General features: G+C 37.4%; 1 protein-coding gene across 1 annotated transcript in view; it reads right to left on the reverse strand.

The window, feature by feature from the left end:
* The window catches only part of MLLT3 (MLLT3 super elongation complex subunit), a 424,921-nt gene that overhangs the window by 78,207 nt on the left and 319,036 nt on the right, over positions 1-27,678 (reverse strand). Inside the window, exon 8 of the mRNA XM_053702660.1 lies at positions 10,182-10,257. Within this exon, the coding sequence (XP_053558635.1) occupies positions 10,182-10,257 (76 nt within the window). The remainder of the gene's footprint in view (positions 1-10,181; positions 10,258-27,678) is intronic.

The raw sequence follows: 27,678 nt of genomic DNA on the forward strand, positions 1-27,678 counted from the left end.
AGTGGGCAAGACTGGTGTAGACATAGAAGGGGATGATGCAGTACCATGCTTACTCCCCTCACTTAAGGAATCGTTTTGGGCAACATTATTATCAGTGGTATCATTGTCCCTACTTTGTCTGTCACATTTATCACATATATTTAAATGGATAGGAACCTTGGCTTCCGAACATACAGAACATCGTCTATCTGATAGTTCAGACATGTTAATAGGCATAAACTTGGTAACAAAGCACAAAAAACGTTTTAAAATAAAACCGTTACTGTCTCTTTAAATTTTAAACTGAACACACTTTTTTACTGAACATACGCAAAAGTATGAAGGAAATGTTCAAAATTCACCAAAATTTCACCACAGTGTCATAAAGCCTTAAAAGTATTGCACACCAAATTTGAAAGCTTTAACGGAACCGGAGCCGTTTTTACATTTAACCCCTATACAGTCCCTGGTATCTGCTTTGCTGAGACCCAACCAAGCCCAGAGGGGAATACGATACCAAATGACGCCTTCAATAAGCTTTTTCAGTGGATCTGAGCTCCTCACACATGCATCTGCATGCCTTGCTTCTCAAAAACAACTGCGCATTACTGGCGCGAAAATGAGGCTCTGCCTATGACTAGAAAAGGCCCCCAGTGAAAAAGGTGTCCAATACAGTGCCTGTCCGTTTTTTTAAACAATTTGCCAAGATTAAAATAACTCTCCTAAGTTATAAACCATTAAACATGCTTATATAGTAATCGTTTTGGCCCAGAAAAATGTCTACCAGTCTTTAAAGCCCTTGTGAAGCCCTTGTATTCTTATATTGAAAATTAAGAAAATGGCTTACCGGATCCCATAGGGAAAATGACAGCTTCCAGCATTACCAAGTCTTGTTAGAAATGTGTCATATCTCAAGCAGCCAAAGTCTGCTCACTGTTTCCCCCAACTGAAGTTAATTCCTCTCAACAGTCCTGTGTGGAAACAGCCATCGATTTTAGTAACGGTTGCTAAAATCATTTTCCTCTTACAAACAGAAATCTTCATCTCTTTTCTGTTTCAGAGTAAATAGTACATACCAGCACTATTTTAAAATAACAAACTCTTGATAGAAGAATAAAAACTACATTTAAACACCAAAAAACTCTGAGCCATCTCCGTGGAGATGTTGCCTGTGCAACGGCAAAGAGAATGACTGGGGAAGGCGGAGCCTAGGAGGGATCATGTGACCAGCTTTGCTGGGCTCTTTGCCATTTCCTGTTGGGGAAGAGAATATCCCACAAGTAAGGATGACGCCGTGGACCGGACACACCTATGTTGGAGAAAAGTAAACATCTCAGAGGAGCCTTCTGTCTCCATCATATTAATATTACAGAGAGACCTGCTATAAGCAACTACTGGTCCTCTGTTATCAAAAAAACACCCCTTTTATCAAAAGAAAATGTAAAATTGGGCACCATTGCACTCATAAAGGGATATTAAACAGTATACATGTTAGACATAATGATGTATTCAAAGCAAAGATCAGCCTTAGAGTAATATGTAGCTGTACCATTATATTAGTTGGTTAAATATTGATGATATAAGTGTAGTTTAGTTTCTATAAAGTGCTCTAGAATAGATTCTATAAAGTAATGGGTGCTGCCATGTTTGAAATAGTTTTCTACTTAACTCGTGATCTATGGGGAACAATTAGGGAAATATATACTGTATATATACAGTGTTTTTTTCTAAAAGAAAAGTTGCCGGTTTTAAAACAAAAAGGTGCCTGTACTCATTGATTTTTTATTGACATTTTCTGCTTAGTAACTTTGAGTAAAGCAAAGGGACAAGATTATTTACAATGTTTGATGCATTTTACAGCACCCACTTGTATTTACATGATGATTACAAATATAACCTCTTTTGAGTTGGCAGAGGTAGGGGTACTCAGTACCGGTGAGTACCCCCACAAAAAAGCTCTGTATAGATATATATATATATATATATATAAATATATAAAAAAAATCAGGCAATAAAGTAGAATTGTATAAACACATCTGTGTGAAAAACTACACAACTTTGTTTGTATTAGTCTATTTTATTCCCTGTTTAATATCTGTCCCTAATTGTTTGCAGCATGAGAGTGAGATAAGCTTAAAACTAAAAGGGGCACTGAATCCAATTTTTTTCTTTCATGATTCAGATAGAGCATGCAATTTTAAGCAACTTTCTAATTTATTCCTATTATCATTTTTTCTTCATTATCTTGCTTTCTTTATTTGAAAAGAAAGAATGTAAGTTTAGACGCCGGACCATTTTTGGTTCACATCCTGGGTTGTGCTTGCTGATTGGTGGCTAAATGCACCCACCATTAAACAAGTGCTGCACAGCGTTTTGAACCAAAATGGGCTGGCTCCTTAGCTTAGATGCCTTCTTTTTCAAATAAGATAGCAAGAGAACGAAGAAAAATTGATAAATTAGAAAGTTTCTTAAAATTGCATGCTCTGTCTGAATCATGAAAGAAAAAATGTGGTTTTAGTGTCCCTTTAAGTTTGGTGGTGTCCATTACTTTATAGAAACTCAGAGTTAAATTACAGGAAAAGTGAACAAACTAAACAATGAAAGTATATTACAAAGTGTTTTAACTACACAAAATTAAACATTTTATATTACAATCTTACACTGTTTCATATCCTGTAATGTTAAAACAGAGAACAAATTGATTCACATTTTAAAAACATTTCTTTCAGAATCAATATTTAATATTTCCAATACTGATTGTTATATTGAGTACAAAAACTACTATTAAAATGATAAATATTTGAGAGAGAAATGTCTAAGGCACTAGACTCTGAATTTCTAAAATTCCTGACAAAACCTGAGAAGAACCAAAGGGAAGGCAGGTCCTTATACAAGCAAATTATTTGTTAAACTAAAAAATTCACTTTTCCAATAGTTCCACTTTTGATTGACTAGTTGTCAGAGATTGTGTACAAAACACTTTCTGATACCACTATTGAATTGAAGAGGACTATTATAAATTAGACTAGAATTTTTTCCGCCTTGGATCCATTAGTTAAAAGGACACTCAAGTCAAAATAAACTTTTTTTTTTTTCAGATAGATCATGCGGTTTAAAGACACTTTCCAATTTACTTCCATTATCAAATTTTGCAGTCTTTTTATATTCACACTTTCTGGGGAACAAGATCCTACTGAATATGTGCACAGGCTCACAGGGTATACGTATACTAGACTGTAATTGGCTGTTGTCCGTCACATGATACTGTGGGCCGGAAAAATGGAGAAAAAAATCTTTACTTTTCATATGAGGGATCAACATTTACATTTAAAAAACATTACAAGATTAAAAATATGTTAAGTAAAAGCTGTTTTGAGGTATGAGAAGGTCCTTTACCATTTCAGGAATGCAGGGATCTGATGTCATTGGCAATTATTTTTATAAATAGGGTATGTCTGTCACCGACAATGTTTGGGGAAGAAAGGTTTTTGAAATTTTAAAAGAGTGATTACCTGTTGAGAATTTTCCTCAGGATTTAGTTTATCTTTTGAGTTTTCAAGATAAGCAGAGCCTTGGAAATGTCTGTTTTGGTAACTGGTGTAATACATTTATTTTCCAGCCCTTCCACAAAACCTTAGAGTTATAAAAAACAAACTTTTAATAGATCTTGGCCTTGTCTAAAAATGAAAAATTATCTACACAGAGGTTTAACTCCTTTATGAAGGTGTCACCAAATAGATATCCGCTCAGTGCAGTAGAATTCCATAACTAACAAGTCCATAATAAAAGACAAAGCAAAAGCACTTATTCTGAATTTCAAATAAGCAGTAGATTTTTTCCTGACAAATTTATTATTTTTAGTACATTGTCCCCTTAAATTTGAGCAAATTGTCTAAATAAAACATAATTTATGCTTACCTGATAAATTTATTTCTCTTGTAGTGTATCCAGTCCACGGATCATCCATTACTTATGGAATATATTCTCCTTCCCAACAGGAAGCTGCAAGAGTCCACCCACAGCAAAGCTGCTATATAGCTCCTCCCCTAACTGCCATATTCAGTCATTCGACCGAAAACATGCAGAGAAAGGAAAAACCATAGGGTGCAGTGGTGACTGTAGTTCAAATGAAAAAATTATCTGCCTTAAAGTGACAGGGCGGGCCGTGGACTGGATACACTACAAGAGAAATAAATTTATCAGGTAAGCATAAATTATGTTTTCTCTTGTTAAGTGTATCCAGTCCACGGATCATCCATTACTTATGGAATACCAATACCAAAGCTAAAGTACACTGATGATGGGAGGGACAAGGCAGGTACTTAAACGGAAGTTACCACTGCCTGTAAAAAACCCTTTCTCCCAAAAATAGCCTCCGAAGAAGCAAGGTATCAAATTTGTTAAATTTGAAAAGTATGAAGCGCAGACCAAGACTCAGTCTTGTAAATCTGTTCAACAGAAGCCACATTTAAAAAAGGCCCAAGTGAAAACTAGTAGAATGAGCTGTAATCCCTTCAGGAGGCTGCTGTCCAGCAGTCTCATAAGCTAAATGAATTATGCTTTTTAACCAAAAAGACAGAGAGGCTGCTGAAGTCTTTTGACCTCTCCTCTGTCCAGAATAGACAACAAACAAGGTGAACGTTTGATGAAAACTGTAGTAGCTTGTAAGTAAAACTTTAAAGCACAAACCACGTCCAATATTGTGTAATAGACTTTCCTTCTTTGAGGAAGGATTAGGATACAAGCATGGAACAACTATCTCTTGAGTGATGTACTTGTTAGATACCACCTTAGGAAAAAACCCAGGTTGGTACGCAGGACTACCTTATCCGTACGAAGGACCAGATAAGGAGAATCACATTGTAACACAGATAACTTGGAGACTCTACGAGTCGAGGAATTAGCTACCCAAAAGGAACTTTCCAAGATAAAGATTGATATCTATGGAACAAAAAAGGTTCAAACGGAACTTCTTGAAGAACCTTAAGAATCAGGTTTAAGCTCCATGGCGGAGCAACAGTTTTAAACACAGGCTTGGATCTAACCAAAGCCTGAACGTCTAGAATACCTGCAGACGCTTGTGCAAAAAAATAGACAGAGTAAAAATCTGTCCCCTTTTAAGGAATTAGCTGACAACCCTTTTCTCAAAAACATCTTGGAGAAAAGATAATATCCTGGGAATCCAGACTTTACTCCATGAGTAACCCTTGGATTCATAACAATCAGATATTTACACCATATCTATGTTCAATTTTCCTAGAGACAGGCTTTCATGTCTGTATTAAGGTATCAATGACTGACTCGGAGAAGCCATGCTTTGATAACATCAAGCGTTCAGTCTCCAGGCAGTCCATCTCAGATTGATTCTATTTAGATGGTTGAAAGGACCCTGAGGTAGAGGGACCTGTCTCTGAAGCAGAGACCGTGATGGAAAGGATGACATGTCCACCAGATCTGCATACCAGGTCCTGCGTGGCTACGCAGGCGCTGTCAAAAACACCAAAGCCCTCTCCTGCTTGGTCTTGACCTCCGGAGGAAATCCCACTCCCCCGGAAGAAAAGTCTGACAACTTAGAAAATCCACCTCCCAGTTCTCAACACCTGGGATATGGATAGCTGATAGACAAGAGTGAGTCTCTGTCCAGTGAATTATTGTAAGACTTCTAACATCGCTAGGGAACTTCTGTTCCCCCTTGATGGCTGATGTAAGCCACAGTCGTGTATATTGTCCGACTGAGTATGATGTACCTCAGAGTTGCTAACTGAGGCCAAGACTGAAGAGCATGGAATATCACTCCCAGTTCCAGAATATTTATTAGAAGGAGGGTCTCCTCCTAAGTCCACTATCCCTGAGCCTTCAGGGAGTTCCAGACTGCATCCCAACCTAAAAGGCTGGCATCTATTGTAACAATTGTCCCATCTGACCTGCGGAAGGTCATACCCTTGGACAGATGGACCCGACATAGTCACCAGAGAAGAGAATCTCTGGTCTCTTGGTCCAGGTTTAACAGGGGGACAAATCTGTGTAATCCCCGTTCCTCTGACTGAGCATGCATAGTTGCAGCGGTCTGAAATGTAGACCTGCAAACGGTACTATGTCCCTTGCCGCTACCATTAAGCCGATTTCATTCATGTACTGAGCCACCGAAGGGCGCGGATGGGATGAAAAAAACACGGCAGAAATTTAGAAACTTTGACAACCTGGACTCCGTCAGGTAAATTTTCATTTCTACAGAATCTATCAGAGTCCCTAGGAGGGAAACCCTTGAGATTGGGGATAGAGAACTCTTTCCTTGTTCACTTTCCACCCATGTGATCTCAGAAATGCCAGTACTACGTCTGTATAAGACTGGGCAATTTGGATGTTTGACGCCTGTATCAGGATGTCGTCTAAATAAGGGGCCACTTCTATGCCCCGCGGTCTAAGGACCGCCAAAGCGACCCCAGAACCTCCATAAAGATTCTTGGGGCTGTAGATATCCCAAAGGAAAGAGCTACAAACTGGTAATGCCTGTCTAGAAAGGCAAACCTGAAAAACGATGGTGATCTTTAAGCATCACAATGTGAGGATAAGCATCCTTCAAATCCATTGTAGTCCTCTATTGACTCTCCTGGATCATAGTTAAGATGGTACGAATAGTTTCCATCTTAAATGACGGAATTCTGAGGAATTTGTTTAAGATCTTTAGATCCAAAATAGGTCTGAAGGTTCCCTCTCCTTGGGAACCACAAACAGATTTGAGTAAAAACTCTGTCCCTGTTCCTCTCTTGGAACTGGATGGATCTCGTACACAATGTAAGAATGCCTCCTTCTTTATCTGGTTTGCAGATAATTGTGAAAGGCGAAATCTCCCCTTTTTTTGGGGGGTAATCTTTGAAATCCAGAAGATATCTCTGGGATATAAATTCCAATGCCTAGGGATCCTGGGCATCTCTTGCCCACGCCTGGGCAAAGAATGAAAGTCTGCCCCCTATAGGATCCGTTACCGGATAGGGGTCCGTTCCTTCATGCTGCCTTAGAGGCAGCAGCAGGCTCCTTGGCCTGCTTATCTTTGTTCCAGGTCCGATTGTCTCCAGACCGCCTTGGACTGAGCAAAAATTCCCTCTTGTTTTGCCTTAGAGGAAGAGGATGCCACACCTGCCCTGAAGTTTTTAAAAGGTACGAAAAAAATTTTTTTTTTTTTTTGCCCTTGATTTAGACCTATCCTGAGGAAGGGCATGACCTTTTCCTCCAGTGATATAAGCAATAATCTCCTTCAAACCAGGCCCGAATAGGGTCTGCCCCTTGAAGGGAAGTTAAGTAGCTTATTTATTAAAGTCACGACAGCTGACCATGATATAAGCCATAGCGCTCTGCGCGCCAGTATAGTAAAAAACAGAATTCTTAGCCGTTAGTCTAGTCAAATGAACAAGGCATCAGAAAACAAAGGAATTGGCTAGCATAAGCTTGTCAAATATATTCATCCAATGGAGTCGCTTAACTGTAAAGCCTCATCAAGAGACTCAACCCAGAACGCCGCAGCAGCAGTGACAGAAGCAATGTATGCAAGGGGCTGCAAGATAAAACCCTGTTGAATAAACATTTTTTATCCATTGGATCTAAAAAGCACAACTGTCCTCGTCAGAGGTAGTGGTACGCTTAGCTAGAGTAGAAACTCTTCTCTCCACCTTAGGAACTGTCTGCCAGAAGTCCCGTGTGGTGGTAACTATTAGAAAACATTCTTCTAAAAAATAGGAGGGGAAGAGAACGGCACACCTGGTCTATCCCATTCCTTATTAAAAAAAATTTTAGTAAACCTCTTTAGGTATTGGAAAAACATCAGTACACACCGGCACTGCATATTATTTATCAAGTCTACACAATTTCTCTGGCCCTGCGATTGTACACATTCATTCAGAGCAGCCAAAGCCTCCCTGAGCAACAAGTGGAGGTTCTCAAGCATAAATTTTAAATGTAGAAATATCAGAATCAGGTTAAATCATCTTCCCTGAGTCAAAAAAAAAAATCACCCACAGACTAAGCATATTGTGAGGTAGTATCATACATGGTTCTTAAAGCGTCTGTATGCTCTGTATCTACCCCCAGAGCTAACTGCTTTCCTTTAATTTCAGGTAGTCTGACTAATACTGCTGCCAGAATATTATTCACCACCTTTGCCATGTCTTGTAAAATAAACGCTATGGGCGCCCTTGATGTACTTGGCGCCATTTGAGCGCGAGTCCCTGAAGCGGGAGTCGAAGGGTCTGACACGTGGGGAGAGTTAGTCGGCATAACTTTCCCCTCGACAGAATCCCCTGGTAAAGAAACGCTATGGGTGCCCTTGATGTACTTGGCGCCATTTGAGCGTGAGTCCCTAAAGCGGGAGTCAAAAGGTCTGACACGTGGGGAGAGTTAGTCGGCATAACTACCCCCACGACAGAATCCTCTGGTGATAATGTTTTTAAAGACAAAAAATGATCTTTATTGTTTAACATGAAATCAGTACATCTGGTACACATTCTAAGATGGGGTTCCACCATGGCTTTAAAACATAATGAACACAGAGCTTCCTCTATGTCAGACATGTTAGAACAGACTAATAATGAGACTAGTAAGCTTGGAAAACACTTTAAATCAAGTTAACAAGCAAATATATAAAACGTTACTGTGCCTTTAAGAGAAACAAATTTTGCCAAAATTTGAAATAACAGTGAAAAAAGGCAGTTAAACTAACAAAATTTTTACAGTGTATGTAACAAGTTAGCAGAGCATTGCACCCACTTGCAAATGGATGATTAACCCCTTAATACAAAAAACAGATTAACAAAACGAAAAATATGTTTTAAACAGTCATAACAGCTCCTACTTTTGAAGCCCTTTTGAGCCCTTCAGAGATGTCCTATAGCATGCAGGGGACTGCTGAGGGAAGCTGAATGTCACTGTTTGTAATTTTAACTGCACCAACTGTAACTTTTATACTATAACAGTGGAAAGCCTCAGGAAACTGTTTCTATGCAAAATTTAAGCCAGCCATGTGGAAAAAACTTAGGCCCCAATAAGTTTTATCACCAAACATATGTTAAAAAACGATTAAACATGCCAGCAAACGTTTTAAAACACATTTTTACAAGAGTATGTATCTCTATTAATAAGCCTGATACCAGTCGCTATCGCTGCATTTAAGGCTTTACTTACATTACTTCGGTATCAGCAGTATTTTCTTAGTCAATTCCATTCCTAGAAAAATATTTTACTGCACATACCTTATCTGCAGGAAAACCTGCACGCCATTCCCCCTCTGAAGTACCTCACTCCTCAGAATGTGTGAGAACAGCAAATGGATCTTAGTTACGTCTGCTAAGATCATAGAAAAACGCAGGCAGATTCTTCTTCCAAATACTGCCTGAGATAAACAGCACACTCCGGTGCCATTTAAAAATAACAAACTTTTGATTGAAGAATAAACTAAGTAGAAAACACCACAGACTCTCACAACCTCCTATCTATGTTGAGGCTTGCAAGAGAATGACTGAATATGGCAGTTAGGGGAGGAGCTATATAGCAGCTTTGCTGTGGGTGGACTCTTGCAGCTTCCTGTTGGGAAGGAGAATATATTCCATAAGTAATGGATGATCCGTGGACTGGATACACTTAACAAGAGAAATATAAATGTAAGTATCCGTTGCTTTGCACTAATACACATAATTGCCATATTCCCTATGATTTTAGTAATGCCAAAATCAAAGGTGGATATAGATGCAGCCATAAAAGGATTTGTGTGTGGGGAGTTAGAGCTGTACAATTAGGAAACTTAAAAGAAAGGGTTAATTGTGAGGAACTGCAGTATAAATGTGCAGGTAAATTGATTAAAGTGCATATTCTTAAATGTTGTCTGTATCCCAACTTGTTTTTATGTTCCTTTAAGTAAAACAAATATAATTTTCCACTGTTTTCTATGTATTGAGCTTTAGTTTTCCAGACAAATAGACAAACAGATAAGGTAGCCTGTGTGTGTACACAAAGTGATAACATAATGAGATATGATATTACCTGAAACTCAACCCTTTGTAATAGGCTGTGGTTTAAAAGCTACTTCATATACACAAATAAACCTGAAAATGCAATTTATTATACATTTTATACTCTGCAGCTGGTATAAAAAGTCATTTGAACTGCTAAAAGCACAGTGAAAACAATGGTGACATTTTGCTATTATTTAGTACCTTGTCTGTGGTTATGAGATGGAGCCAAACTGGAACTAGAACTGGAACTGGAACTGGCAGGACTTGGTTGACCTGACTGAAAAGTAAAGAGTAAAGCAATTAACATAAGCAAATTGCGTCGTTAAACAAAACTTCCTGCAGGAGCGCGTTATATATAAATAAGCCATAGGATTCAAAACGATTCCCAACCCTTCCACCCTCACAACAAGCTACATGTTTGTATTTTGTGACTTGTGGCTTTAAAGGCACAGTAAGCTGTGTAATTACAAGGCATTTCTGTTGTGTTGCTATAGAATAACATATCAGCCAATTCTTGACATTTTTAAAACAAATTAACATCCTTTTTACTGCAATTATTTATCAATAGCCAAACTCCAGCCACCATTTGCCTAATTTGGAGGAGCCAATCTGGGCTTTAATCAACAGACTACAAGACTAGCCCTGGGTATAATGCTAGTATACAGTGCATTCTTTTGCAGTTGTTATCAGTTAAAGCCAATTACGGAAAGATATGTAGCACAGCTATCCTTGAGAGTCAACAAGGTGCCGCTTAAATTTGATAATTAGAAATTGCTCAATTTTCAGAGCTAAACAACATAAAAGAAAAGGTTAATAAATAATGAAAGTATATTGCAAAATTGTTTCATACATAACTAAATGTTTAATCTCAAGGTGTTTACTGCCCCTTTAATGCCGTGGCACTTGTTTAGGTAATAAAGCAGAGTCACGTGCAATCTCCCTGCTAATGAGCAGATAGTCACAATAGCAACCCCCTCATTTAATATAGTAGTTCACAATCACAACACAATGTACATTAATAGACAGTACCCCAACAATTAACACCATTATTCACAATGTTCACAGCGTTTCTGTATAAAAATTAAATTATTCAGTTTTAATGTTATTTCTTATGATACATAATATTAATTAGCACCATCTTCTCCAGCTAATTAATTGTATATATTATATTCATAAGAGCAGGTATTCTGCATGGTATTAACTACATTCTCTAATATCCTCCTTAAAAAAATCCACCTAAAATAATCAATTAACCATAAAAATATAATAAAACATACAGAGATTAATTGTTACTTAATAGATTTAAAAATTTTTTTTTAAATATTTAAATGCAATCTCAAAAACTGAAACATCAAGTTTAAATGATGCAGGGTAAGATGCAATATACAGATTACTACTTCACTTAAAGGGAAACTGAACACAATTTTTTTAATTTGTGATCCAGATGTGATCTGTGATCCAGATAGAGCATGCAATTTTAAGCAACTTTCTAATTTACTCCTATTATCAATTTTTCTTCTTTCTCTTGCTATCTTTATTTGAAAAAGAAGGCATCTAAGCTAAGGAGCCAGTCATTTTGGTTCAGACCACTGGACAGCACCCATTTATTGGTGGGTGAATTTATCCACCAATCAGCAAGAACAACCCAGGTTGTTCACCAAAAATGGGTACCTAAACTTAAATTCTTGCTTTTCAAATAAAGATACCAAGAGAATGAAGGAAAATTGATAATAGGAGTAAATTAGAAAGTTGCTTACAATTGCATGCTCTATCTGAATCACGAAATAAAAAAAAAACATTGGGTTCAGTGTCCCTTTAAAACAGTTCCTAAAAGTAATTTTCAGGAGTTAAACTTAACATATTTAAATATTTGATTGCTTGTATCAAGTTATGTAAGAGAAAACCCATAAACATAAAAGTCAAAAGAAAATAAGAAGAATATAAATCTAAATACATGTAAATAAAATAGGCTACCATATGGAATTTAAAACAGTTTTTTTTATAATTTTCTATAATGTTCATGTAAAACATTGTGATTTATTATTTCTGCATTACTTCTACAAAATTGCAAGAATTCCAAAAATTCAGATTGCTCAACCAAACATATAACTCTTAGCACTGACATTAATAACACAACACAATGAGGTGAGAGTTTGCTCTCAAGTGATCATTATTATTATGATCGGTTATTTGTAGAGCCCCAACAGATTCCGCAGCGCTATAAACAAAGGGGGAGTACAACAAAACAACTATAGGGTTCAAATGGGTAGAGGGCCCTGCCAAGAGTCGCACTGTTTTAGTCAGCTCTTAAGAAGGTGATCTACAAACAGCTGGACTCTTAGGCTTACATGCTAAGGGGGTTCAGGGGATAGTAATGGAGGAGAGGAACTGGTATAAAGAAAGGTTAGTGTAGGTTGTATGCATCCCTGAAGAGTAGAGTCTTTAGGGAGTGCTTGAACCTTTCAAAACTAGGGGAGAGTCTTGTGGAGCGAGGCAGATAGTTCAACAAGATGGGAGCCAGTCTGGAGAAGTCCTGAAAACTGGAGTTTGATGAGGTAACAAGAGAGGAGGAGGTCTTGAGCAGCATGAAGGGGACAGGAGTGAGAGTATCTGGAGACAAGGTCTGAGATATAGGGGGGAGCAGTGCAGTTGAGGGCATTGTATGTTAGAGTGAGAATTTTGTGTTTAATCCAGCTGATGAAGAGCGACGTGTAAGGAAGATGATCCTGGCAGAGGCACTATGGATTGTAAAGGAGCTAGGCGGCAGCTGGGGAGACCAGAGAGGACAGAGTTGCAGTAATCGAGGCGGGAAAGGATGAGAGAGTGGATTAAAATCTTAGTTGTGTCTTGTTTAAGGAAATGTCTAATTTTAGAGATGTTTTTAAGGTGGAAGGGGCAGGCTTTAGCCAAGGCCTGAATGTGAGGAGTAAAAGAAAGATCTTAGTCAAATCTGACCCAGAGACATCGGGTATGAGGGGTAAGGGTAATGATGGAGTTGTCAACAGCTATAGAGAGATTGGGGGTGGAGATTTTGGAAGAAGGGGGAAAATAAGGACCTCAGTTTTGGAGAGATTTAGCTTGAGGTAGTGAGAGGACATCCAGTAAGAGATGTGAGAAAGACAGTTAGTGACACGGGTTAGCAAGGAAGGAGATAGGTCTGGTGCAGAGAAGTAGATTTGGGTGTCGTCGGTATACAAATGATATTGGAAACCGTGGAACTTTATTAGGGAACCTAATGAGGACATGTAGATTGAGAAGAGAAGGGGACCGAGGACATTAGGCAACTGACAGACATTGTTTGACAATTATCTACAAATGAAAAAGACTTCGATGGAATTTTCTTTTCCAAAAGTGGGTGTCATGCCCCTTTAAATGCTTATTGGGATTGGGTCTCAGAAAGTGGCCCCCAGTGTCTTATTCAAACCCTCCCTGGTGCCAAATGGGTTCGGTCACCTGCATGTTGGAGACACATTTGTTCCTTTATATAAAATAGGGCACTACCCTCTTTTGAACAAGCAATCTCATCTCATCAAAGAAAGGCAAATCCCACACACAAAACACCAGCAGGACTTTGTGAGATATTGATTGGAAGGTGTATGTTGGTATATAAGCAGTGCCCCCCCCCCCCCCTACTTTTGACTGCGTACCCATGTATGTGCTTTCTGGAGACACAACTGGACACAACATAGGTAATGCTGTATTCCTGTACTGTAGGTGGCCAGAATCAAACACTTTCGGATAAGGGGTCTCACGGTCTTCTAACTAAAGTGGGAGCTGAGATGTGGGCTCTGTCCTTCCATGCCCAAAAAACACTGGGATACTAAGAGAGAAGAGGAACCAAAGAACTAGGAAAGTGGGTGTATGCATTAAGACATCCTCATAGAATAAAGAGGATGCCACCTTGCCACCCCCTCAATAATTAAGGCAGAACCTTAGTTAAGGTATATTGTGTGTTTAACAGAAAATAGCAAATTTACTTTTTTAATATGACAGTGTTCCTTTTCTGAAACAATGAAAACACAGCTGCCTCCAGGGTCTTACATTTTCTTCTGAATGCTTGCTCCTGTGAAATACAGGTATACAGGCTGTTGATTGGCTGCAGGCACACCCTCAGCCAATAAAGAGTCCAGACTCCAGAATTTTTATTGTTTAAAAAGATAGTAAACTTCTTTATTAGCCTTTCCCTAGTTTTGCGTAACCAGCACGGTTATATTAATATACTTTTGATTACCTTGTATCTAAGCCTCTGCAGACTGCCCCCTTATTTCAGTTCTTTTGACAGACTTTAATTTTAGTCAATCAGTGCTGACTCCATGGGAGTGAGCACAATGTTATCTATAAGGCACACATGAAATAGTGCCGTCAAGCTGTAAAAAAATGTAAATATTCACTAAGATAAGAGGCGGCCTTCAAAGGCTTATTAATTAGCATATGAGCCTACCTAGGTTTGGCTTTCAACAAAGAATACCAAGGGAACAAAGCAAATTTGATGATAAAGGTTTATTGGAAAGTTGTTTAAAATTGCATGCCCTATCTGAGTCATGAAAGATTAATTTCTTTATTTTCTTTATATTTCTTTTTTCTTTGAAAGATTACAGCCAAGGAAGTTGAGTTTACTTGATCCAAGTTTTTTATATAGTTAATGTTCACAATCTTTTTTTCTGGTATGTTCTCTGATTCTATGAAAAAATATTTGCTGCCTTGAGAGTGTTTTGAACCTGTGACTGTTAATATAGATAGCAGGTGTTCTATCGTCTGAACTATTCCAACTCTTAATAATTTCTTTAGTAGTTTTGTATAATTATAATTACATCTCCCACTTGAGAGAGGCCTGTAATTTCCATCATAGGTATACCTCAACTATGAGAGACAAAATGTGGAAACAAATCCAGACAATCACATTGTCTGATTTGGAAAGAATTTATTTGCATATTATGGTGGAAAATAAGTATTTGGTCACCTACAAACAAGCAAGAGTTCTGGCTCTCACAGACCTGTATCTTCTTCTTTAAGAGGCTCCTCTGTCCTCCACTCATTACCTGTATTAATGGCACCTGTTTGAACTTGTTATCAGTATAAAAGACACCTGTACACAACCTCAAAGAGTCACACTCCAAGGACACCAGAAACAAAATTGTAGACCTGCACCAGGCTAGGAAGACTGAATCTGCAATAGGCAAGCAGCTTGGTGTGAAGAAATCAACTGTGGGAGCAATAATTAGAAAATGGAAGACATACAAAACCACTGATAATCTCCCTCGATCTGGGGCTCCACGCAAGATCTCACCCCGTGGGGTCAAAATGATCACAAGAACAGTGAACAAACATCCCAGAACCACATAGGGGGACCTAGAGAATGACCTGCAGAGAGCTGGGACCAACGTAACAAAGGCTACCATCAGTAACACACTATGTCGCCAGGGACTCAGATCCTGCAGTGCCTGGCGTGTCCCCCTGCTTAAGCCAGTACATGTCCGGGCCCGTCTGAAGTATGCTAGAGAGCATTTGGATGATCCAGAAGCGGATTGGGAGAATGTCATATGGTCAGATGAAACCAAAGTAGAACTGTTTGGTAGAAACACAACTCATCGTGTTTGGAGGAGAGAGAATGCTGAGTTGCAACCAAAGAACACCATACCTACTGTGAAGCATGGGGGTGGCAACATCATGCTTGGGGGCTGTTTCTCTGCAAAGGGAACAGGACAACTGATCCGTGTACATGAAAGAATGAATGGGGCCATGTATTGTGAGATTTTGAGTGCAAACCTCCTTCCATCAGCAAGGGCATTGAAGATGAAACGTCGCTGGATCTTTCAGCATGACAATGATCCCAAACACACCGCCCGGGCAATGAAGGAGTGGCTTCGTAAGAAGCATTTCAAGGTCCTGGAGTGGCCTAGCCAGTCTCCAGATCTCAACCCCATAGAAAACCTTTGGAGGGAGTTGAAAGTCCGTGTTGCCCAGCGACAGCCCCAAAACATCACTGCTCTAGAGGAGATCTGCATGCAGGAATGGGCCAACATACCAGCAACAGTATGTGACAACCTTGTGAAGACTTACAGAAAACGTTTGACCTCTGTCATTGCCAACAAAGGATATATAACAAAGTATTGAGATGAACTTTTTATATTGACCAAATACTTATTTTCCACCATAATATGCAAATAAATTCTTTCCAAATCAGACAATGTGATTGTCTGGATTTGTTTCCACATTTTGTCTCTCACAGTTGAGGTATACCTATGATGAAAATTACAGGCCTCTCTCATCTTCTTAAGTGGGAGAACTTGCACAATTTGTGGCTGACTAAATACTTTTTTGCCCCACTATATATATATATATATACATATATATATATATATATATATATACAGTATATTTATACAGTATATACAGTATTTATTTTATCAGGGTGCATCTTCAGAGGTCATAAAACTCACAATTAGATTCCTCCAATAAATAAATCTTTGCAATATACTTTCACTTTTCCTGTAATTTAACACTAAAAATTGTGTTTTCCCATTGGAGTTGGAAATGCATACTCTGCATACTTTGCAAGCCTAACCCCACTAGAAGGTTAAAAAGGGATATGTTCCTGTAGGGGAAATCAGAGGCTTTAAAGGGACATTATACACTCATTTTTTCTTTGCATAATTGTTTTGTAGATGATCTATTTATAAAGCCCATAAAGTTTGTTTGTTTTTAAAAATGTATAATTTTGCTTATTTTTAAATAACATTGCTCTGATTTTCAGACTCCTAACCAAGCCCCAAAGTTTTATTTGAATACCGTCAGCTAACTTTTCCAGCTTGCTCCTGTTTGTGTAAAGGGTCTTTTCATTTGCAAAAGAAGGGGGAGAGTGTCTTATTTCCCACTTGCAGTGGGCTTTCCAGCTGCCTTTTCAACAGAGCTAAACTGAAAGCTTCTAAGTACGTTTTTAAACCATTTTATACTGGATTTTTGCATCAGTATCTGTGCATCTTATTCTTTATAGTAGTGTCTATTATATGCAGTTATATGAAAATGAGTGTATACTGTCCCTTTAACAATGGATATGTTGCTGAATTGCAAAACAATGCAAATTTTGCTAACAAAATATACACTTGTTTAAGTGCTTTTAAAGAATTTTAATTGCAGACCTTTTGCAATGTTGTGTTTAATTGCTTATGTTATACATATATTTAAAATGAGTTTTAACCTCTTTAATATTACAGTCTGTTTCTTTCGAGCCATACCCAGCAGTGCTTTCCAGATCCTAATATATACTTCTACTGTGAGTTTAACCTCTTTGTGGGATTAAACACACAGTATTGCAGGGTCCATAGTCTAACAAATTAGAGCATGTGATTTTTCAGCTATTATTGCCTTTTAAAATACATTTTTTCCCAACACATAACTCCAAATATACTCAACCAATCTACTTTAGATTTTCAGCCATTAATGTTGACTGCTAATTTAAAACAATGTTTGTCCAATCCAAAGTTACAAGTAGCTGAATAACAAGTGTTTAGCATTGAACAGGCTGGCAAAATAAATCTATTGAAAGTGTAAGGCTGCTTGTCAGCTGGAAGAAAAATCAAGGGCCTTCCCTGTAGTGCAAGGCAATTGTTGCTGTGTGCATTGGTGCAGTTAGGTGGACATTATTTAAAGGGAGAGTCTACTCCAGAATTTTTATTCTTTAAAAAGATAGATAATCCCTTTATTACCCATTACCCAGTTTTGCACAACCAACACGGTTATATTAATATCATTCTTACCTCTGTGATGATTACCTTGTATCTAAACTTCTGCAGACTGCCCCCTTATTTCAGTTCTTTTGACAGACATGCATTTTAGCCAATCAGTGCTGATTCCTAGGTTACTCCTCGGGCATGAGCACGCTGTTATCTATATGGCATACATGAACTAACACCCTCTAGCTGTGAAAAACTGTAAAAAGCACTGCGATTAAAGGCAGCCTTTAAAGGCTTAGAAATTAGCATAGGAGCCTACCTAGGTTTAACTTTCAACTAAGAATACCTAAAAAACAAAGCAAATTTGACAATAAAAGTAAATTGGAAAGTTGTTTAAAATTGCATGCCCAATCTGAATCATGAAAGGTGCAGATGGTGGCATCTCTGAAGTAATTATGACTTCCTAGTAGCTATCCAAGGCAGGGGTCTCTATAGTTTTTTTTTTTTTTTAGTAATTTTTCTTTTATTGAAAGTAAAAAAACAAAAAAGACAAAAACAAATCTCTAATAAAAATATGCCATACAAGGCAAAATGACAGGTTTGATAAAGATACAGATATATATACATTATATAAGAAAAAAAAAAAAAAAAGTTAATGTCATACACACAATATTGACATACATTGACCGTTTATATCATTACACCAATGAGCTAAGCCCAGTAGCCCATGTCTTTCAGACGTCTTTAAATAAAAAAAACTATACTTAATATTACAATAATAAAAGACGACTAGACATGGTATCATAGCTCAAATAGTGTGGACTAACTCAAACAATAATAACCAATAGGGCACAAATGAGGTTTATAATACGTAATATCATCTAAGCTTAATACACTTAAGCCATAAGGACCCAAAAAGTAAATAACTTAACAGTCTAGAGCTCATCATTTTAACTTGCTGGGACTGAAAAAAAGAAAAATAATTTTTTACCACTTACTTAATTTAGTTTCCCTAAAAAAAGAAAAAGGAAAGAAAAAGTAAATTAAGTTCCTCCTCTCTCCCCAGCCCCCCCCCTCCCCTCGCCCCCTCCCCCCTCAATCAGTGTTAAAGCCATCATTATGAATGATCGTTTATCTTGGTTCATAGCGCTCCTATTCCCTGTAACTGGAAATCCATGAAGCCGGAAAATCACCATGCAGTACAAAATCTGCGAAACTATCTGAGCTTAAAAAAGGGAATAAGATACGTTTTTGGATGGATAAGGTATAGGACTTAATTATGGGTAACCAGTCAAAAATGAATTTTTTTATTTTTTTTTCATTAGAGGATTTAAGGTGAAAAGATTCAAAAATTATTTGATTCTGTATCTCTTGCGTAACCATAGCGAAGGAGGGTACATACTTTGATTTCCAATTTTTTGTGATGAGATGTCTAATAGACATAATAATGGATACTAAAGTTTTTAATCTCAGAAGAGAATCATTGACATGGAAATTTAAGAAAATGATATTTTCTGAGTTAAATGAGACTACAGTAGCATAGTGTTTTTTTAACCAGAAGGAAAGTTTATTCCATAATTGTTTTAATTTTGGGCAATAGTAAAACATGTGTAAAAGGTCTGCCTTGAAATATGTACATCGAGGGCATTTAGCGGATTGTGAGCTATACATTTTTGCCAGCCTAGCAGGTGTTATATATGACCTATTTATGATTTTAAAATGAGACTCTTTCCAGCTGGATGGAATTCGACATTTGTTTACTAAAGTACAACTATCCTTTAATTCTCCGTCTTCCAAGTTTGGACAATCTTGTGACCATGAAGCAGAGATATCATTAAGACTGAGTAGATTCTGTTTATTGAGCATAATGTCATACATGAGAGAGATTGAAGTTGATCCCGTTTTGTATTTTAAAATACATTTTTTAATATCGGACCACGCTAGGCACCGACCCAGCTCCCAATTATGTCTATTGAGGTAGTGTCTTATCTGAAAATAAGCAAACATATCTTGTCTGGAGAGATCAAATTGCGTGACAAGAGACTCAAATGAACATATATAGCCATCCTCATGAAAAATTTGATATATATTAATAAGTCCTTTATCCATCCAATTCTTGAAAGTTGCCTGAGAATAACCAGGAGAGAAATCGACCACTCCAATTATTGGGAGTAATTCGGAAAAAGAGTAATCAACACCAGTAATAGAGCAAAATTTCTGCCAAGCTCTAATAATGTTATTTATAGTTATCAATCCCTTGATATTATAGGGTAACTCCTTTACTGGACAGTGCAAACTAGCTTTAATAGAGAAAGGAGTTATCATATAATTTTCCATTATCGAGCATGAAAAAATATTTGTGTCCGCTAACCAGTCTATGGCGATTTTAGCTAAGCAGGCGATATTGTAATATTGTATATTTGGCAACGCTAGTCCCGTGGAATCACGTGAGTTCATTAGTTTTTTAAGTGCAATACGTGGTTTCTTATTTTTCCAAATAAATCTAGAGAAGAAAGAATATAATTTATGTTGATCTATCGCAGGAATCAGTAAGGGTAGGTTCTGAAGCGGATATAATAATCGAGGAAATACGATTGTCTTAACAAGGCTAACGCGCGCCGAAATCGACAAAGGAAGAGAGGTCCAATTTTCTAGATCAGTTTCAATCTTCCTCATCAAGGGAGGAAAATTCAACTGATACCAGCAATTGGGATTGGGATGAATATAAATACCTAAATATTTAAGTGTTTCTGATGTTTGGAACGGGAAGTTAAACTTGGCACGGCTATCCTTTTTAATCCACATTAGTTCACTTTTTTTTGAGTTGATTTTATAACCTGAAAATGAACTAAAAGTGCTTAGGCAATTTAAGAGAGCAGGAATTTCTTGTACAGGATCTCCTAAAAATATCAGTAGGTCATCTGCATAGATTAGAAGTTTTAAAACTTGTGGGCCAATTCTGATACCACTAATAACGTCTCTAAGCCAAATTGCTAATGGTTCGAGAGCTATATTGAAAAGAAATGGCGAGAGAGGGCAGCCTTGCCTAGTACCTCTACCTAATGTCAGCGCAGGAGAGACATTAGAGTTAACTAAAAGATATGAGATTGGGTTTCTATAGATATTATGTATGAATCGGGTAAATTGATTTCTAAAGCCAAATTGTTCAAGCGCTCTAAATAGGTGATTCCAAGCGATTGCGTCAAACGCTTTTTCGGCGTCGAGGCTAACTAGGGCTTTGTCTTGTTTAACTTGTGTGAATTGTGTTGGATCAGTATTATATAAGTAATCTATACATGTAAGTACTTTGCGGATACTTTTTGAGGAGTTCCTAGAACTCATAAAGCCTGTTTGGTCGGGATGTATTATTTTATCGAAAGAAATAGAGAGCCTGGAAGCTATGATTGACGTTAATATTTTGTAATCTGTATTGAGAACAGATATAGGTCTGTAAGATGCAGGGTCTTCCGGGTCTTTATCTTTTTTAAGGATTAAGGAAATATTTGCAGCAGTAAAATATTTTGAAATTGGTTGATCATTAGTAAAATAATTATTAAAAAGTTTTTCCAGAGACTCTACTACTTCCTCCGACAAAATTTTGAAAAATTCAGCTGGAATGCCATCGGGACCCGCTGCCTTGTTTAATTTAGACTTGGTTATAGCATTTCTAATTTCCTCTTGGGTTATAGGGGCATTTAATATTGCTATATCTGTGTCTAACATTTTCGGAAGATTAATCCTGGACCAAAACCTATCTTCTTGGATTGTATCTGGTTCTATTCCAGCATATAATTGTTGATAGTAAGTATGGAAGAAATTAACAATTTTATTCGGGTCCACGTATCTTTGAGTACCTGACTTTATAGCCAGAATATAATTTTTCTTTTTCCTATTTCTGGTTAATTTGGCTAGGAATTTGGCGGAACAGCCATGAAAGCCTTTAAAAAGAAGATTATTTCTAGTTTCAACCTCTTGAATTTTTTGCTTTATTACAATATCCCTTTCCTGCCTAGCTTCAATATATTTCTTCCAATTTTGGTCATTACGTAGATTATTATACCTTTCATAGGCAATTTTAATTCGATTTACTAATAGTGTCTCTTGTGCAGCCGCTTTCTTTTTTATGGTACTCAAATAAGCCTTTATCTCTCCTCTTATGACTGCTTTAGCCGTTTCCCAAAAAGTCTCTATTTTATTAATATAGGTTATGTTGTTTTCACAGTATTCTCTCCAAGTTTGTCTCAGCCAGATCTTAAATCTGGGATTATTGTACAGATATTTAGGAAAATAGAACGTAAAATTATTACTCTTATGTTGACTTAGAGAAGGAAACAGGATCGATATGCTAGCATGGTCCGATATGACAATATCATGTATCTGGGGGGTTGACCTAAATATAGATAAAGATTCGGATAATAAAATATAATCGATTCTCGAAAATGTCCTATACGTTTTGGATTCACAAGTAAATTTCCGAGAGTCGGGATTTTTAATTCTCCAAATATCGACAAGTTTCATCTTATCGCAAAAGGATCTGAAATATTTAGCTTGCCGATCATATTCTTGTTTATTTCTAGTGTCAAATCTATCGAGATCAGTAGATAAAGACATATTAAAATCACCCCCGACTATAACATTTTGGTTAATATGAGGAAATAGTTTAGACTGGATTAATTTCCAGAATTTGGATGAATATTTGTTAGGAGCATATATATTGCATAAAAATATTCTGGCCTCATGGATTTGAATTTGTACTAAGAGAAATCTAGCTTCTGGGTCCCTTTCTATACTCAAAATCTTATAGGTCAAATTTTTATTAATTAAAATTGCAACTCCATTTTTTCTAGAGGCACATGGGGTTGCTATGACTTCCCCAACCCATTTAGACTGAAGTTTAGATATTTCAACATCTTTAAGGTGGGTTTCTTGTAGGAAAACAATTGAGGGGTTTAATTTCCCCAGTCTTTGAATAACTATCTTACGTTTTATTGCTGAGGTTATTCCTCCTACATTCCAGGAAAGGAGCTTAAATTCCTCAACTAAGTTAAATCCTGTAGTGGCCATCAGCTAAGATTGGAATACTCAAATTCACAAATATATCTACCAATAGCTGGAGGCAATAGGGTGGGGGGGGATAGGGGGAGAGAGAGAGAGAGGAAAAAAAAAAAAAAAAAAAAAAAAAAAAAAAAACAAAACAAAAAAAATAAAGAACTTAAAATTAACATTAGGAGCCATCTGAGAGATATTTTTGCGCTTCTTCTACAGAACCAAGAGATATCCTGTTACCTTCCTTCAAAATTATAATCCTTGCAGGATATACCATCCGTGCATTTTCTCCTTTATTAATCAATTGGGTACAGAAGGGGGCCATACTTTTTCTCTTGAGGGCAGTTTCATTAGAGAAATCCTGAAATAACAGAATCTTCTTACTTGCTATAGTGAATGTTTCTAATTTTTTAAATAATTTAAGGATTTGAATTTTATCCTGAAATCTAAGGGTTTTAAAAATACAGATTCTATTTCTAGGTGATCCATCTTGGTTGACTCTTCTAGGGCCTATTCGATGGGCTCTTTCTATTGACAGGGGGAGAAGGTGGGGGGGGAATCCTAAAGCTTGAGGGAGGACTGTTGAAGAAAAGTGCAACAGGTCCTCAAATTCTGGGGTATCGGGTAAGCCGACAATTCTAATATTGTTACGCCTGGAGCGATCTTCTAGATCCTCCAGGCGATTTTGTAAACTACAGATTTTGTCACCTTGTTTTTGTAATATATTTTCTTGTGTGTTTACCAGATCTTCTAAGTCTGAAATTCTGGTTTCAGCCTCTGTAATTCTAGAAGCGAACTGTTTCACTTCTGAGGAGATTCCCTCGAGCCTAGATGTAATATTTGATAGGTCTTTTTTGATAACATCAAATTGGGGTATAAACAATTGACTCAGTTGTGTTATTAGTAATTGTGTATCAAAAGGGTTTGTCTGGGTTTCTAGAGAGGAGTCTGAGCTAACCTCCGTTAGTTTATTTTTTTTGTCCTTAGTTTTGGCAGGCATTATGGGTGAATTGTGTTTCACCTGGGTGACAAATTTTTCCATTAAGTACGTGATTCTTAGTGTTATTGTGTCTAAAAATTAATAAGATAACGTGTGATACCCTGAATAGGGGGGGTGAGATCAAAAAATATTTAAACCATAAAGGAAAAAAAAAAAAGAAAAAAAATAATTTTGTGTGTCTAGACCAAAAAAAAGAATATGTTAAGTGTATTTCCTTCCCCTTTTTTTTTTTTTTTTTTTTTTTTTTTTTTTTTTTTCAAATAGTGAGGTGTTTTTTAAAGCCTGCAAGAGTTGGGTAACAACATACAACGGGGGAGCAACAGATTTTGCTAAGTCACCTCAATAGCTTCTAGACTAACAACTCTGGACTTCTAAGTGGCAATGGGAGAATATGCAGATAATATGGGTAATAATGTGGTGATACTGCTTATGTTGTGACAAATATGTGTATGTTCAATTTCGAGACCACAATATATCTTATACCTTTGAGAAAACCTTTATCTGTCAATTAATAACAGATTCTGTAGTATGTATATCAGAAATATCTTAATTAACCTTATAGGTCAGGGGATAAATCATAGATAGATGAAAATCAGAGAAAACACATGAACCAATACCCCAGTATACAAGACAGCAGCTGTTAACACTCCCAATTACAAACTTAATAATATTATTAGTTTCTGTCCCAAGATTTACTAAGTACCTCAAATAGGAACAGTGCAAACGGTTTAACATCTGTACATCACCTCTATTGTATTATGAGCATTATGAGCATTTTCTATGAAAACGATAAGATTATAAACATGATTTTATATGATTTTTTGCCTTCAAGTATCTAACAAAAAAAAAAGAAATAAGATAAAAAATGCAGCAGGAAAAAAAAAGAAAAGAAAAACAAAGAAATCATTGAAGATAGCAACCCAATATTCAGTGAAAAAGTGAACTAGAGTCAATTCAGTTTAAGCTGAAAATGTCAGAAAAACAAAGTCTTAATAAAGGCCAGAATGGCTCAGATACTTGCGTAGACCAAGATAGAACAGGTACTTCTTCTTTTGTAGTAAGTATAAGTAAGGTCCAACTAATAATGTCATGCCAGAAGAGGTGAGCGGCACTCCTGCACCGCCAGCCGATTGAAGCGTAGGAATGTAGGCACTAACTCATGAAAGGTAAGAGGAGCCGGGCCAGGCCGGCAAATTATAGCTTTCCTTGACGAGATGTCTCCCTGCCCGGTGACTCTCTTTGATCCGGTCCCAGATCAGACGGGGGGGAGGTTTAACGGGCTTAGGATAGAAAACTGGTATCAAGAATTTCTTCTTATGTGCCGTGAGCTAGATACGAGGTAATAGAATTACCACTTCCCAGCGGAAAAATAAGGAGAGCCGGTCCAGGGCGGCAGGTTATAACTTTTCCTTATCGGAATGACTCCCTGTCCGGTGCCTCTCTTTAATCCAACTACACCTCCGACCAGAGAAAGATTTATCCGACTTGGAGTAGGCAACAGGTAGCAGGGATTTTACAGGTCGTCTGCAGCTCTTACGTGATATATGCACCGTCTGGCGCTATTTCCCGGCCTTTCACCCCTCCCTCGGGGGAGCCGGACAGCAGAGTGGCCTCCCGCTTTAGATTTTAGCAGCTCGTAGGTTTTTACTGTGGCCGGCAACACCGGTACTATACATCGCGTCTGTACATCTTTGGTGGACCTACGGCTATTATAGCTTTACCATTTGATATTGGAGCTGTGGCTTCTTGTCTGTAGAAAGCACTTTTTCTTGAAAATTGTAGCAATTAGGCTCGCTTTAGTGTGGCGTCTGTCTGATGGCTCTAGACGCTGTGGGACCTTCGACGGTATCTCTCCGGTGGACCGGAAGGACTCCAACACACAAGCTGTGGCCGTGGCGAATCGGCCTAACGCCTCTCAGGGACTTCTGTGCCAATGGGCCGAATCACGGCTCGGTATCCGCACGGGAATCGGTCCTCCTTCCCGGCAAGGAAAAGCGGCACTGCGGCTTGAAAGAAACGCTTAGCTAGCGAGTCGGGCTCCAGCCTGCCTGACTCTCTAAGCTCCGCCCCGGAAGTCCACTCCGGGGTCTCTATAGTTAGTCTTTGGTAAGTCATCTGCATTAACTTTTACTCCCTCAGTTTGTTTGCTGCATGGTTGACTGAACTGGTCTCCCACCTATGGTTTTGCAGTTATTATGGGATATTTGCTTATTTTTAGTGTTTGGGTCCTTAAGGACAACAGTTGGCCTATTGAGATGGGTGATGTCTCTAAGCATGGGCCTAGGGGTGCTCCTCCTCATTGGTTGGCTAGGCAGGGCCTCGCTAGACCATGTAGTATTTCCTAGGCCATGACTTCTTGTCTGTTAGGTGTTTTGTTAGGGACTTTAGTTGCCACCACATTTCCAGTGTTTAACTTATTAAGCTGAGTTTTCTAAATAAATGTGACCATGACTTGGTTTTAAAACTCTTTGACACTTTGTTTTTTTGTTAAATGCTTTAGGTTGGGTTAAGTTATTATGCATATAGGAATGCCAAATGGAAGGTTTAGCCCTAAAGCTGTACTACACTGCAGCTATAACACACACCTATTATACAAACAAAACAGAACAAACAAATTATAAAATTATGTTCCTGCTATGGGCAAACACACACACATTAGATTAGGGTTTTATGAATAATGGCTCAGGCGAGTACATTACTACTGTATTTTATAGAGAACATCAACTCTGCAATCAATTATAATCAAAACAATGCATAATTTACACGTTACCATACTATTCTTTGCAATATTTAAAATCACAAGTTACTACTGTTATACAAAAGTCTTTAAATATACACTGCATGAACAAGATTGGATTTCCACAGCCCAGCTTTCTAAAACATGGTACAAAAATGTTAACTTATTATACAAAGGAAATACTTAAATTTGTGGATAAACACCTTTCATTTAAAAGCAAATCAAGTGGGAGAGATAAGTATGTGTTTAACGAAACAAACACACAGAAATACATCCAGCAGAAATGTAAATATGGTTGAGCTGTCAAATCCAACATGGCAGGCTCCCATAAGAATATTAAACATCACCAAATGTGTTAATGATCAAATTGTTCTATATGTGTTGGTTTAACCCCTTAATGATCGCAGCACTTTTCCATTTTCTGTCCGTTTGGGACCAAGGCTATTTTTACATTTTTGCGGTGTTTGTGTTTAGCTGTAATTTTCCTCTTACTCATTTACTGTACCCACACATATTATATACCGTTTTTCTCGCCATTAAATGGACTTTCAAAAGATACCATTATTTTCATCATATCTTATAATTTACTATAAAAAACATTATAAAATATGAGGAAAAAATGGAAAAAAAACACACTTTTTCTAACTTTGACCCCCAAAATCTGTTACACATCTACAACCACTAAAAAACACCCATGCTAAATAGTTTCTACATTTTGTCCTGAGTTTAGAAATACCCAATGTTTACATCTTTGCTTTTTTTTGCAAGTTATAGGGCCATAAATACAAGTAGCACTTTGCTATTTCCAAACCACTTTTTTTCAAAATTAGCGCTAGTTACATTGGGACACTAATATCTTTCAGGAATCCCTGAATATCCATTGACATGTATATATTTTTTTTTCAAAGACATCCCAAAGTATTGATCTAGGCCCATTTTGGTATATTTCATGCCACTATTTCACCGCCAAATGCGATCAAATAAAAAAAATTGTTCACTTTTTCACAAATTTTTTCACAAACTTTAGGTTTCTCACTGAAATTATTTACAAACAACTTATGCAATTATAGCATAAATGGTTGTAAATGCTTCTCTGTGATCCCCTTTGTTCAGAAATAGCAGACATATATGGCTTTGGCTTTGCTTTTTGGTAATTAGAAGGCTGCTAAATGCTACTGCGCACAATACGTGTATTATGCCCAGCAGTGAAGGGGTTAATTAGGGAGCATGTAGGGAGCTTCT

Source organism: Bombina bombina, chromosome 2 (assembly GCF_027579735.1).
Source record: "Bombina bombina isolate aBomBom1 chromosome 2, aBomBom1.pri, whole genome shotgun sequence".
Taxonomy (NCBI): domain Eukaryota; kingdom Metazoa; phylum Chordata; class Amphibia; order Anura; family Bombinatoridae; genus Bombina; species Bombina bombina.